At 36.0% G+C, this 13,375-nt stretch overlaps 1 protein-coding gene across 8 annotated transcripts in view; it reads right to left on the minus strand.

Annotated features, from left to right (window-relative positions):
- SUGCT (succinyl-CoA:glutarate-CoA transferase) overlaps positions 1-13,375 on the minus strand; it is a 326,659-nt gene that overhangs the window by 278,574 nt on the left and 34,710 nt on the right. For 7 of the 8 annotated variants that reach the window (XM_040549157.1, XM_040549155.1, XM_040549159.1 and 4 more), the window contains exons 8-9: positions 9,383-9,474; positions 3,506-3,649 (exon numbers count right to left, since the gene is read on the minus strand). In XM_040549157.1, the coding sequence (XP_040405091.1) occupies positions 3,506-3,649; positions 9,383-9,474 (236 nt within the window). The remainder of the gene's footprint in view (positions 1-3,505; positions 3,650-9,382; positions 9,475-13,375) is intronic. The other variant, XM_040549158.1, reaches the window with a different exon arrangement.

The following is a 13,375-nucleotide window of genomic DNA, read 5'->3' on the forward strand; positions in this document are numbered from 1 at the left end:
AGAGAGAAAGAGAGAGAAAGAGAAGAAAGAGAAAAAGGAAAAAGAGAAAAAGAGAGAGAGAAAGAGAGAGAAAACCAGGACAACTAGATGTTCTCAGAGAGACTCAACTGTCAGTTATATTTTTTCTTCATTTATTTTAACATGTTTTTATGGGGTTGATCACATTTTGGTGTTGGGTTTTTTTACTCCATCATCTCATCCAAAAATATTTTTTCCAATTACATAAATGTTCTCGTTACAGCTTTGGGCCAACACCCCAGAGTTAATTTGTACTGAGGTAGTAGGGTTATTTAAAACAAAATAACTGTTTTCTGAATAACAACTCATACATGTATTCTACTCCAAAACATCAACTTACTTAATTTTAATTTATCCAAGTTTGAGGTAAATAAAAACATTTATTTTGGAATTAGAGTGCCCATGCATGGAATTACTCTTTAATAACTTTTATATAAATAATATAATAACAAGTATAAAATGTGGTAATATATATAAAAGCAAAAATACGAAAAAAAAGTCCCCTTCACCATTTTGCTTTTTCAGCTGTGCACATAAGAAGTCAAACACCACAGATCATGCTTTGTTCACCAACATGCATCCAAGTGCTCATTCCCTTTCTTGGGTATGTCTATGAATGGCTCCAAATGATGATGATGTGAACAGAGATGTAAATTTCACAAAGACAGAATACTTTTTTGCATGGCTAAAGTTGTCTTAACCAACGGAAAAGATTCTAAAGACAACTGTGCTGACAAAGGAAGGTGTAATGGGAGTTACACCAACCACCTAGCTTTAACTCTTACTACTTTCAGCATTTGATAAAATATCAAATAATAATCACAGAATCACAGAATATTAGGGATTGGAAGAGACCTTGAAAGATCATCTAGTCCAATCCCCCTTCCGGAGCAGGAAAACCTAAATCATGTCAGACAGGAACACGTCCAGGCAGGTTTTGAAAGTCTCCAGAGAAGGAGGCTCTACAACCCCGCTGGGCAGCCTGTTTCAGTGTTCTGTCACCCTCACCGTAAAAGTTTTGTCTCATATTTAAGTGGAAACTCCATGTTCCAGCTTATACGTACCCACTGCCCCTTGTCCTATCACTGGGTGTCACCAAGAAGAGCCTGGCTCCATCCTCCTGACACTCGTCCTTTACATATTTATAAATGTTAATAAGGTCACCCCTCAGTCTCCCCTTCTCCAGGCTAAAGAGACCCAGCTCCCTCAGCCTTTCCTCATAAGGGAGATGCTTCACCCCCTTAATCATCCTTGTGGCTCTGCGCTGGACTCTGTCGAGCAGTTCCCTGTCCTTCTTGAACTGAAGGGCCCAGAACTGGATGCAATATTCTAGATGTGGTCTCACCAGGGCAGAGTAAAGGGGGAGGAGAACCCCTCTCAACCTACTAACCACACTCCTTTCTAATACACCCCAGGATGCCACTGGCCTTCTTGGCCACAAGGGCACAGTGCTGGCTCTATGGTCATCTGGCTGTCCACCAGGACCCCCAGGACACTCTCTCCTTCACTGCTTTCCAGCAGGGCAGTCCCCAACTTATACTGATGTCTAAGGTTGTTCTTGCCCAGATGCAGGACTCTATACTTGTCCTAGTTATATTTCATTATGTTTCTCCCTGCCCACTTCTCCAACCTGTCGAGGTCCTGCTGGATGGCAGCACAGCCTTCTGGCGCGTCAGCCACTCCTCCCAGTTTAGTGTCATCAGCAAACTTGCTGACAGCGCACTCCATTCCCTCATCCAAGTCATCGATGAATATATTAAACAACGCTGGTCCCAGTACCAACCCTTAAGGGACTCCACTAAATACAGGAAATTCAGAAGAATCAATTAAAAAGACAAAAAGCAGTGGAACAAAGAATCAAGAAATCACAGAATGACTCAGAAAACTACTGGAAGTCCTTTAATAAAATTAGAAGTGAAAATATTAAGCAAAAATTGCAGTAATGTAAAACACTATAAAATATCTTAAACGAAATAAAAAATACTAATATATTAAAAAAGAATTAATAAGAGTTAAATATATATTTAAAATATTTTTCTAAACTGCTTACTACATTTTGCAAGTCCAGACACAACATTTACAAATACAGATAAGTTTGATAAAGGGTTCAGTCCTCACAAAATTTTCTGAAACAAATTAAAAATTCTATGTTAATTTAAGCAAGCATTTCCCCTCCTTTCCAGATCTAATTTCAGTAGATATTAAAATGAGTGAAACCTTCCAAGTCTCATTCATTATCATATAATGATATAAATTGAAAAGGACCTCTGGACGTCATCTGGTACAACCTCCTGGTCATAGAAGGGCCAACTTAGAGCAGGTTGTGCAATAGGCACTGTACCATCTCAAACATACTTACAGGTATTATGATTTAAAGAAATTATGAGCATTGTAAACAAACATACATTTGAATAAAGAAGAAAATAATAGAGCATTGTTATAGCTTTGATAAGTAGCACTTACAGTCTTGACATATATTTTAAAATGTACACCAAAATTCCTATATAATCATGTTCCCTGCTTCTACCAGAAGGTATTTACATTAGCAGGTCAACATATAATTTCATCACGTACACCTTGTAGCAACATCACTTTATTTTTGTGAAGTATAAATCATTATACCAATGGTGCTTAAATGTTCAAACACAACTTAAAGTTTTCATTATTACTTGTATACTTTATAGCTGTCATGATCAAAACATCTTTGTCTTTACAAATCTGATGAGATTTCTTTTAAATGCAGCTATAGAAAACGCTGCATTTTCACACTTAGTTTATTCTTGAATTCCCAGAAATAGAAGGCAGATCTCCCAGATAAGATTACTTAACCCGCACATGGATCAGGGCAATCCCAAGCACAGATACAGGCTGGGCAGAGAATGGATAGGCAGTTGTGGATGCCCCATGGAAGTGTTCAAGGCCAGGTGGGATGGGGCTTTGAGCAACCTGGTCTAGCGGAAGGTGTCCCTGCCCATGGCAGGGGGTTTGGAACTAGGTCATCTTTAAGGTCCCTGAAACGCAAACCATTCCATAGTTCTATGATACTTTGGTGACACTTGATTATTTGACAACTTTGGGCAATTTTGTTCAAGACATTCAATCGCTCCAGTAGTTATACTAGCAAGTGCCAAGGCCCCCCTCCCAACACTTGGTGTCATCATTTATGCTTGTCTATCTCCAACTTGTTACTACAACTGCTACTTACTGTCTCTTGGAGATCATAAGCCTTGATTAACCTATGTTTTCAAAGAACATAGAGGTCCTTTGTAAAAAATGAAAACCAAACATTGCTGTAATAATTATAAACATGTCATATAAAATGGTCACTCTCAGAGCAGTAGAATATAGAAACTGTCAATGAAACCATTATTATTGTTTTCATAAATTGTACCTACTCATTTACATTAATTTATGGTAAAATGGTGGGTTTTAGGTTCAAACATCTACGCAACTAAAAGCTTTTTTTTTTTTTTTTTTAAACTCCTACCTGAGATGACATGAGATTACAGTCAATGTGCAGTCCTTTCCCCGTCTTATACCTCTGAAGCAAACCAGCCATAATTGCTCCGCATGTATACAACCCAGTAGCAAGATCTGTCATGGCTACTCCTACTCTAACTGGCTCACCCTCCTAAAGAAAAAAAGAAAACACCCCAATTTAAATCAAAAGAAACAAAAACAATCAAGAAACAGCAAAACATTATTTTGTTTATAGTACATTCTGAATAAGACTTGTCTTAAAAAGTATTTACATGGATCTGCATTGCAAGCAGCAAGAGATTAAGAGTATCTTTGAGTGAACTGAAACAAAAATTACCCCTGAAAAAGATACTCTTGCAGTATCCACACAATTCCATACCTGAAGATGCTGTAAAGCCTGCAAATTACAAATGATTTTTATGCTACTTTTTTCCCTATTATCATCAGTGCTTCCACTCATGAATACAAAAAGGAAAGAGATACTGTAAAGAGACAACAGAGTGAAAGCCAAAGGTCTAAAGGATTTCCACAGTACATTGGCCCAGGTACGTAACTCCTTGCATGGCAGAACCATAGTTCTTTGCTCTTCTCAGTCTTCTTAGTTTGAAAACAATTTCCAATATTTTTAAAGTGCAATTGATTTCAACCTTAACAGAGAAAATTACACTTTGAAGATATAAAAAACACAGCTATTTTAATAGACTGCTGCATTTGAATTTGTCTTCTCAATCCTTGATTCCAGTGCTTCCTTCCTCAAGTACCTAAACTTTTAAGGCTAACGCTTCCTTTGCCTTTGTAAAAAGTTAACTTTTATTTATAAAAATATTTTCACAATTTCCCCTTAATCAAGAAATCAAACTACTAGCTCTGTACTGCTATGTTATTTTAAACATTGGCTTTAACTTCATTCTAACCCTCCACAATCTATAATTCTGTAGCAGCCTGAACAATTTCCATTCCTCTTTGTTATGTCTAATAATATAATTGAGTAGCAGCCATTTTCCAACTTAATCAGCTTTTAATGTCCACCCTGTGCCTTTTTTGTGACAGGATGCATGCTCTTACTACTGTGAAATAGGTTAATATAGTTTTTTTTTTTTATCTGTCCTGTTGAACAAGGGATATTAAGCTGCTTTAGATGAAAGATGAAGTTCCATACATACAGATAAACCTTTCTTTGTTGGAAAAACCTCTCATCAAAGGTGGAGATTCTGACAGCACACCACAGTACTTCTGTAGCTAACACTATACTAGTTCCCCAAGCAAAGTAAGGGCCTATACAATATCTTTTCTTCAAACAAATGATTTTAAAGCACAGCTCTTTCTCCCTACCCTAAAGTGACATTACTGTTCTAGTAGAAGAACAAAGTGTAGCCTCGGGTCAGGGAGAAAGTGGTTTAGGCCGTGGCTCATAGGCTGTGTTGAATTCCAGTTAGGGTTAGCCCCAGGACGTGTCCTTTGCTCATTTGAACAGAAGATCCATTCCAATAAAGCAGACCATTTCTTCTGACACTGTGCTTTGCTATTGCTCAATCTTACCACCAGTTTACACTTTTATTCTCAACTTTTGCTGTTTGCCAAATTCCTTACGATTTGTCAACACAATCTGTCCCCGTGATAGCAACAACACATAGCTTTTTTTTGTTTGTTTTGTTATTTGACATAAGACATAATTTCTCTTCCCAAATTTACATCAGCAATACAAAAATGATCCCTTAGAAATGGAAATTGTTTTGAAATGACATGCTTATTAAAAGTATTCTAAGTCCAGTAGTCTTTACAGATGGGAAATAACTGCTGAAGCTAATATGAAACAGCAATGGCTATATTTTTTTCAACAGCTCTGCGCTGTATACCATGAGTACTCTTTTGTTGCAGTTTGTTTGTTTTTAAGCTGAAGAATGGCCCCTCTGGTACTGTAGATCCCAATCATGCTTTGCTGTTCTGTGCTCAGTAAAACAAAAATGCTTCTTCATCAAGAAAGAATGCTTACTAAATAGGCTGCACCACCATAAAGATATCTAACATTCTGTGTAATGATCCACTTAGAGATCTAAAGGGAACTTGCATCCAAATTGTTTTTCATTTAATTATGTACAAGTTATTGCCCTAATGAGTCATTGAAATTTTCAAAGGAATATTCATCTGACACTAATATATCTGAATATGTTAAAGTACAAATTTTCTGTTCATCAAATACAAAACTTGAATGTGGTGTTTAGCCAATAAAGTATCTATAAATTATGTCTTCCAGGACAATAAAAGTGTCATTAGCGTAAACTCAGTCCTTTTAGCATATTTTAATTTATGTTAAAAAAAAAAAAATCTGGCCTGCAGCATCAACTTTCATTTCAAAATGCATTTGTGGTACAGATTTACACAAAACAGATTCCACTCTGTTGCTTGTAAATTTTCATACATACCAGAATTTTGGATTTTACAGGTGTCATAACATTTCTAATACAGAGGTAGTCAAATACATTAGCTTGAACAAGCTACAACAGCTTGAATTCCATGCAAGTCCCCCTATCTACACATGAAAATACAGTTTAAAGATAGCAATTCTACTCTACACTGAATGTGCTTGGTTTAGTATGATCAGCAAAAACACTAGCACAAACTAGTATGATCAGCAAAAACACTAGCACAAAGTTTGTGCCTTTAATTGCAATATTGCAAAAGACAGTTTGATTTCAAGATTCAGAAGTTTGCTTGGAAATCTTTCAAAAATAGTCAGCACTATTTCAGTAACAGCTATTTCTTAGCAAAGAAGTAAAAAAGGTAAGACGTACAAGATTTCTTTATGAGGAAATCTTCTCTCAGATCTTGAAAAATCATGTAAAAAAGCACAATCTTGTATTCAAGAGTTTTATACTGTGTGCCAAATGTGATATTGTTCTGTATTTTTGGTACATTCCATTTTCGTATTATATTTTTTCTTCCTTCGCTATATCCTTAACAAAAAGGTAACTGAAAAAAATACTCGTTTTAGTCAGAAACTTTCTTCTTAGTTTCTTCCACTGTGATCTCTTTAATGCCTCAAAGATAGTATTATATAAAGTATTGCAGGAAAAAGAATGTTACAAACCATCAATTTTGTCACAGAAGAAGTTTTACTCAAACCCCTGTGTTGGTAGATTTCATGGAATACTATTTAGAGTTTACTAACTGGAGGCATGGCCGCTCAGTACCCAAGAAAGTTAAGTGATCTGCAATAGTAAACTGCTTTCTTAGACATTAAATCAGCAGCCAGATGGCTGGAATAAAGTCAAACTCACAATATGGAATGTCTCTAAACTAAAATTCATGTTGCTATAAATTCTATCCATTTTTAAAACGTCAGATATAGAACATAACTTTTAGTATCCTATTATTAAAATGCTTCATGAGGAGCTCTACATATGTATTAATACACGTTAAAACTAAGCCCCTCGGTGATGTATGCAGATGTTTTGTTTCCGCTGCTCAACCTCGTAGTTTGTCTACTGCAGCTAAGACCTCTAAGACTGTCCTGCAAGCAGACTGAACAGCTTGTTTACAAAAAGAAAGTTTCCACAGAGCACCGTTATACTGATGTTATTGTGCTGATTATGAATAGCTACACCACAAGGCAATACAAAAACATCATCTGTTCTAACTTTTATTTCTTTTTTTCACCAGTTCACAAGACTAACATTTTCAATTTACTGTAAGGAAAAAAAAAATCATAATCTAGTTTACTGGGGTGTACTTCAGATCATCATGTTATTTTCAGTATACAAATTCACATTATCTAGTCAACAAACAACAAGTTTTAATAGAGGAAAAATCACAGAAGTGAGCAAAATTCTTTTTTCTTCTTTGGCCATTTCTCTACATGCTGACTGAAATAAGCTTTTTCTTCCCTTTTCAGAGCTGGTAGCGTTTGAATTCCAACAAAATCAGGCACATGTATAAATATAGAACATGGGAATTTTACTTGAAAATAACACTTTAAACAGTAAAATTTTAAGCAAGCATACAGTGTGATTTTAAAAACATTTTGGTCAATTTTCACCACAACAAAAAGACACACTTGAATCTTTGGAGCTGTTGACTATTTAAGTATTTGAAACAAAACTGTCCATCTATACATCAGAAAATGTTTTTTAGAAACTGATAAAATATATGACCAATTTCAAAAGAAGAAAAATAAGAAGCAATTTTTAGCATGTTTATTTTAATCATGCAAGAGAATGACTAAGTTTGAATGAATTGTTAAAAGCTCCCAGTGAATAGATGAAACTGTTACCAACAATGATTAAATGACTCTTGATCACATCGCCTCAAGTCCTGGTGAGGTGATGCAAACATCTGGATTCCCAGTGTAGGTCTTAACACAACCTTTTAATTAAAGCCATTTCCATAAATGCCATGGAGGAATACTGCTCTCATAACACTTATATTTTCTGTCATTTACATATTTAAAAACCTCACAAGAGTCTTGTGTTTTGTTTGTTTTTTGTTTGTTTTCCCCCCTCAACATTTTTAACACACTCTCCATACCCTTTTATTTAGCCAGTACTAATAATATTTGCCCTTTTCTAACAATTTATGTTTCCACCTAGCCTTGTTCAGTACATTTTGAAGTGGGCATGAAGTTTCTGGCATTGTATTAGAAGCACTGAAATCTAGAATTATTGTGCTCAATCATTGGTTAATATATATGTGCCTTACACATCAGAAGGGAAGTATCTGTGAGGAGCACGTTCAACTATATTTTCTTGTATTTTGAGATGGAACACTCTATGCGTATCTAGCATTAACATAGCAGCAATGGGTGGTCTTAGGACACTAGGCAAGAGATATTTCAGCTTCCTCAGTCCTAATGCTCCACCTTAGAAAGATGACTGGTAACAATAATTGTCTGGAACACAGCATTCTGCTGTTTTGCCATTGTTCTCAGGAGAAAACAAATCTACTGGCAGAATATCAGTACTAAAGTAATGTCTAGATCATCTGTGGTCAGCTTTCAACAACCCACTCAATAAATATGAATATCTGACACTAAGTACAGAAACTTGCTGAGCTCCTTGTTTATCTAGGGCATGCAAGTGTCATACTACAAAGATCTGCACTACTGGTTCCAGACTATCAGGAGCACAGAGGACTATCTAGTATTTATGACACAGAGAACAGACTTGTAGTACTACCTCACTTAAGAAATAACATTTGGAGACCACATTCCCTGCATCTGTAGGTGATTCAAAATGGCTTAAGTAAATGCCTATTTCACCAGCACATTCTATGTATTCCTGGAATCCAGATACTAAGTTACCTCTGTAATGCTTCCTGCACTGCTGCAGCTAACAAAGATCTTGGATATCAGTGGGAATAGCAGCACATAAAGCTTTTCCAGAGCCACTAATGACATGTCTCTGGGTATTTTAGGGCAGGATGACTGAAAAGATACTTTGCCAGAGTTATCTGTGTGGCTTCACAACTCCCTCTTTTAAGGGGCTGGTGTATTCACTATATCAAAGCACAGGTGAGGCTTCCTATACAAGTATGGTTCCGTTATCCAGGAGTCAACAATGTGTCTATTATAGCTCTTGAAGTGTCTGCAAGTCGCTTAACAGATAAGTTATAATAACCATAAGTTATTGATTACTCATTCACCAAAAATTTAGGACACCCTTTTTCTTCCATTTTCTGCTTCTCAGGGCTTGGCATTGGTTTTGCGAGCGTGGCATGAGATACCTCAAGGGCATAAGTACTATCATTTTATAAGATTCACAGAAATAAGACCTCTTGTTGGATTGTGGAGGGCATGCATAACACGTTAGCATAGACTATCTTACTCCATACACTAGTCACTATAGGGTATGTCAACGATACTATTAAGTTTAAAAGTTGAGCACTGTACCTCATGCCCTGTGATATGCATGAGACCAGAAACAGCAGCTGCAATTGAGTCATATCCACCTCTCTGAACCATTGGACCAGTCTGACCATAACCTAAAACAGAAAAAGAGCAAACAGTAATTCAATCGAGGACAAGTAGAACACTTATTTTAGAATGAAAAGAAATGGAACCAATTAATATTTCTCATCAGCTTCTGTTCACAAGTTGTCCAGACTGTACAACCAATGAATGTTATTGTATTCTACTTATTCCTGCACATTTTTAAGAGTAAGTGGCTGTTTTATTAATGTGCTTGATGAGGAGGATTTTGATCCTAATTCTGGATAGATTTCCTATCTCCTCTATACTTCATTATGTTCTTTCAACAACTACTGAAAAATCTTCATTGAGAAGATCTTCCTACATCAGGAAGATCCAGCTGAAGAAGTTACCAAATCCAGATATCAGTTCTGTCTCCCTTCCAGGTATTACCACCTCTCAGTCTAATAATTTTAGACTGAAATTGGAGACTGTAAACGCACTGTGCCTGTACAATGCAATGACACAGTGGTCAAAGCATCATGGCTGGTTTCTTTCTGCTCTTCCTTTTATGGAACTAGTGAACATCAGCACAGAGGGCAGAAGTCAACAGGGAATCAAAAAATGTTTGATTTCTACTATTTAAACTAATAGAAATTCTCAGAGCCTTTAGAAGTCAAAGATTTAAGTTTCTCCTCCTCCTTAAAGAGGTAACAAATTCAAAAGCTACTCTCATGCTTTCTTTTCTCTTTTCAGAAATCTCTAGCAGAAATACCCCAATTACAGGAGCAAACTGTTAGGAGCTGTATGTTACATACAAGAATTCTAGTTTGGCTGGCACTTTTAATGTAATGTTTCTATATCACTCTCAGCTGTGAGAACAGTATTAAAATAAAAATATATCATCATGTACTGGCAAGACAAAAATTTCTCATTCTCCCAGAATAGTCTTCTAGGAGCCTGTTTAGTAGATGTGACAGTCAAGGTTGGCTTAATTGATTACAGCACAAAATTAAAAGTCACAATTTATTAGGATAATCTTCTTCAATTCCTCCATTTGGACCAATGTTGTTATGTACAAAATTCAGATATGACTCCTAATGTACAGTGCAAGAGAATAATCATCATTTCCGAACTGCGGTTAAAGTATTTTACTATCCCAGTATTTAGTAAATAATACAAAGAAAAACAATATCCAACAAACACATCAATTCCCCCCATTGTACTACAGAATATCCTAATTTCCTGCTAGGACATTTTTTCTGGGAGACATCAGATCCCAGTTGTTCAAGGCTGAGAAGGAACTCAGCTTCTGCACTCAGTACTACAAGGGATATCAGGATACTACAGCCAACACAGACTTCATTGATGTAGCCTCAAAACAAATATTTCAGAAGAAAGGATTCACACTTCTCTTATGGTCAAATCTATATATTATTGACTTCACTAAACGAAAGAGGGAAGAAAAAATTGCCAGTTTACTCACTCTTATTAAAAATTGTTTCTCTGGCACTGGCTAACTGGAAGATCCTAAAGAGCAACTAGTGACCTTTCGTTTTATACTTACGCACTCAAGTTTACAAAAAGTAATAGTGTGTTGATTTGCAAGCATAACAGTATTTGCAAATAAAATATTGAACCCACCCCAAAATGCTCTGAATAGCTCTAAGCATATACCATTATCTCATTGAGATGAACTGTAGCATTAAAATCATTTAAATATGTGTGGGCCCACTTCAAAAACAAAATCTTGCTCAATAAAAAATATACTCAAAACAACTTTAATTGAATAGTGAAAAGCATGTTGAAGTAAGTGAGAAATTATGCACTGACCTCAATTATTAACAAAGAAAAGACATCTCAACAAATCTGCTCACAAAAACGTTTTCATAAACAGAAAACATCTGATAATTAAACATTTAGTATGTAGACAGAAAAACTATAAAGTTTTTGCAACGCTCTTCTGGTAATGACAAACACCCATCCCTTAAACACTAAATTCAGGAAAGGTGACAGGCAATAATTCACACATTTTTCTAGTGGTATTTTAGAAATGTAGATTTTAAGTTCTTTTCCACACATGACAACAGCCTGGTTTCAAGACACAGAAGATTATTTGACGTCTTTCTGGTTAAAATCACAGGTTGTAAAGGTGTGTCTGATTGGTTTTCAAAGGTCATAATAAATTTAAAAGGAAAAAATACATTATTCTGGTTTTAATCTAAAGTCTACGTTGACAATGATACTGTGGGGGCAAAAATCTATTGTCATTGTAGATAGCTTGGCCCAGAAATGCCTGGAATAAAAGGAAGCCATCTAACTGTGAAAGATCTATTTCTGAAAATGAAAGATCCCATTATCCTCCCCCTCCCCACCCCCCAAAAAAAAAAAAAAAAAAGAAGGCTGAACTTTATTATTTGAGTAAACTACACAGGTCAATGAAACAACGCAGTGCAGATGTTTTAGGAAAAAATAGGAATACAAATACATAAAGCTTGAAGGAGAGCACAAACTTTCAACCAGCTGAACTGATCACAAGACACAGTAACCCCCAGACAGATCTCCAAGTTCTTCCCAAGAATTGCCATCTTCAAAGCGTATACCTGTATAGCAAGCATTTGAAACCACCAGAGCGCAAACTGCAAATGTCCACAAAAGGACCATGTGTTTATTCAGCAAAATCACTTCCACCTACATCTTCCTAGAGCTGTGTTGAGCCTTCAGCCAAGTCTATCTTCTGCATATGAAAGAGTATCTTAAATGAACAGGATGTGAGACAAGTATGAAAGAACAAGTTGTGCTGGCTACCTTGTGTTAGCTTAAAGGAAACAAAGGCCTTTATGGAAAGTATTTACAAAGCAAATGCCATAGCCTTGCACAGGCAATCCTGTATCCCTTGTGATACATAAGTTAAGAATGAAAAAGTGGCCTTAGAGGATGTATTTCGCATCCACAGTTTTTCAGAACTTCCCATGTGGCTGAAGACAAACTTGCAGTTGAAATATTACAGAGAGAATATCCTAATACCCTTAACTTAAGATTGCCACCCATTTCTTTCTGTTAGTATGCAGCATCATAACATACATTGTATGAATATTCAAAATGAGACACACTTAATATGATGTAAAGGATACATCTTTTTTCCACTATCTTCCCCTCACTGACACACACACACACACACCAAATCTGGGGGCATATTACAATTAAAGTTGAATAAACTAATGCATGAGATGAAAAAGCAACTAAGATGGAATAATAATGCAGCTCACAGCTGTTCTAAAACACCTGCAGTTGCTTGAAGATCAAATCTTCAATATAGTGCAACAAGAGAAAGCTCAAGATGCCTAAAAATTATTTATGTAGCAAAACTGGAAGATAATTACATCAAAATAAACACTAAATTACTCAGATTCTCATCACTCATTCGAGGCATTACAGAAGTAGTGACTTTATGCAATGCACTAATTGCAATTGATTGCAGATTTATTTGGTAAAGTGAGTCTCAGCAAGTTTCCCACAAATATTGGCAATATACATCCATCAAGTTAGAGCTAGAGGTGAGACTGCTGCTATTATCTGACTAAATTATACCATTGTTAATACATTGCAACAATTGCTGACAAATGGAAAGACTATTTATTTTCCCCAGATTTTTCTAGTCAGATCAGAGAGAACTAATAAAATAAAAGCACTCTTTATTGGGAAATAAAACTTAGCTGCTACTTCAGAGTTGGAGCGACATTCCTGCTCTGATGAAATGGGGCCAATTAGTGTGAAACAGAAGTCACCTCTGACACCATGAAGGTAATCATTTCTGTGACTAGTGTACGAGTGCCATGTGATGGCTCTCAAGTTTTGAAACATACCACAGGAAAAAATGATAATATTTACAGGCATCATATGGCGTTATTTTTTTCCCAAACTTTCCAATGTCATAACAAGCGACTGCTAGTTTATCCACTTAAATACAATCAA

Source organism: Cygnus olor, chromosome 2 (genome assembly GCF_009769625.2).
Source record: "Cygnus olor isolate bCygOlo1 chromosome 2, bCygOlo1.pri.v2, whole genome shotgun sequence".
Taxonomy (NCBI): domain Eukaryota; kingdom Metazoa; phylum Chordata; class Aves; order Anseriformes; family Anatidae; genus Cygnus; species Cygnus olor.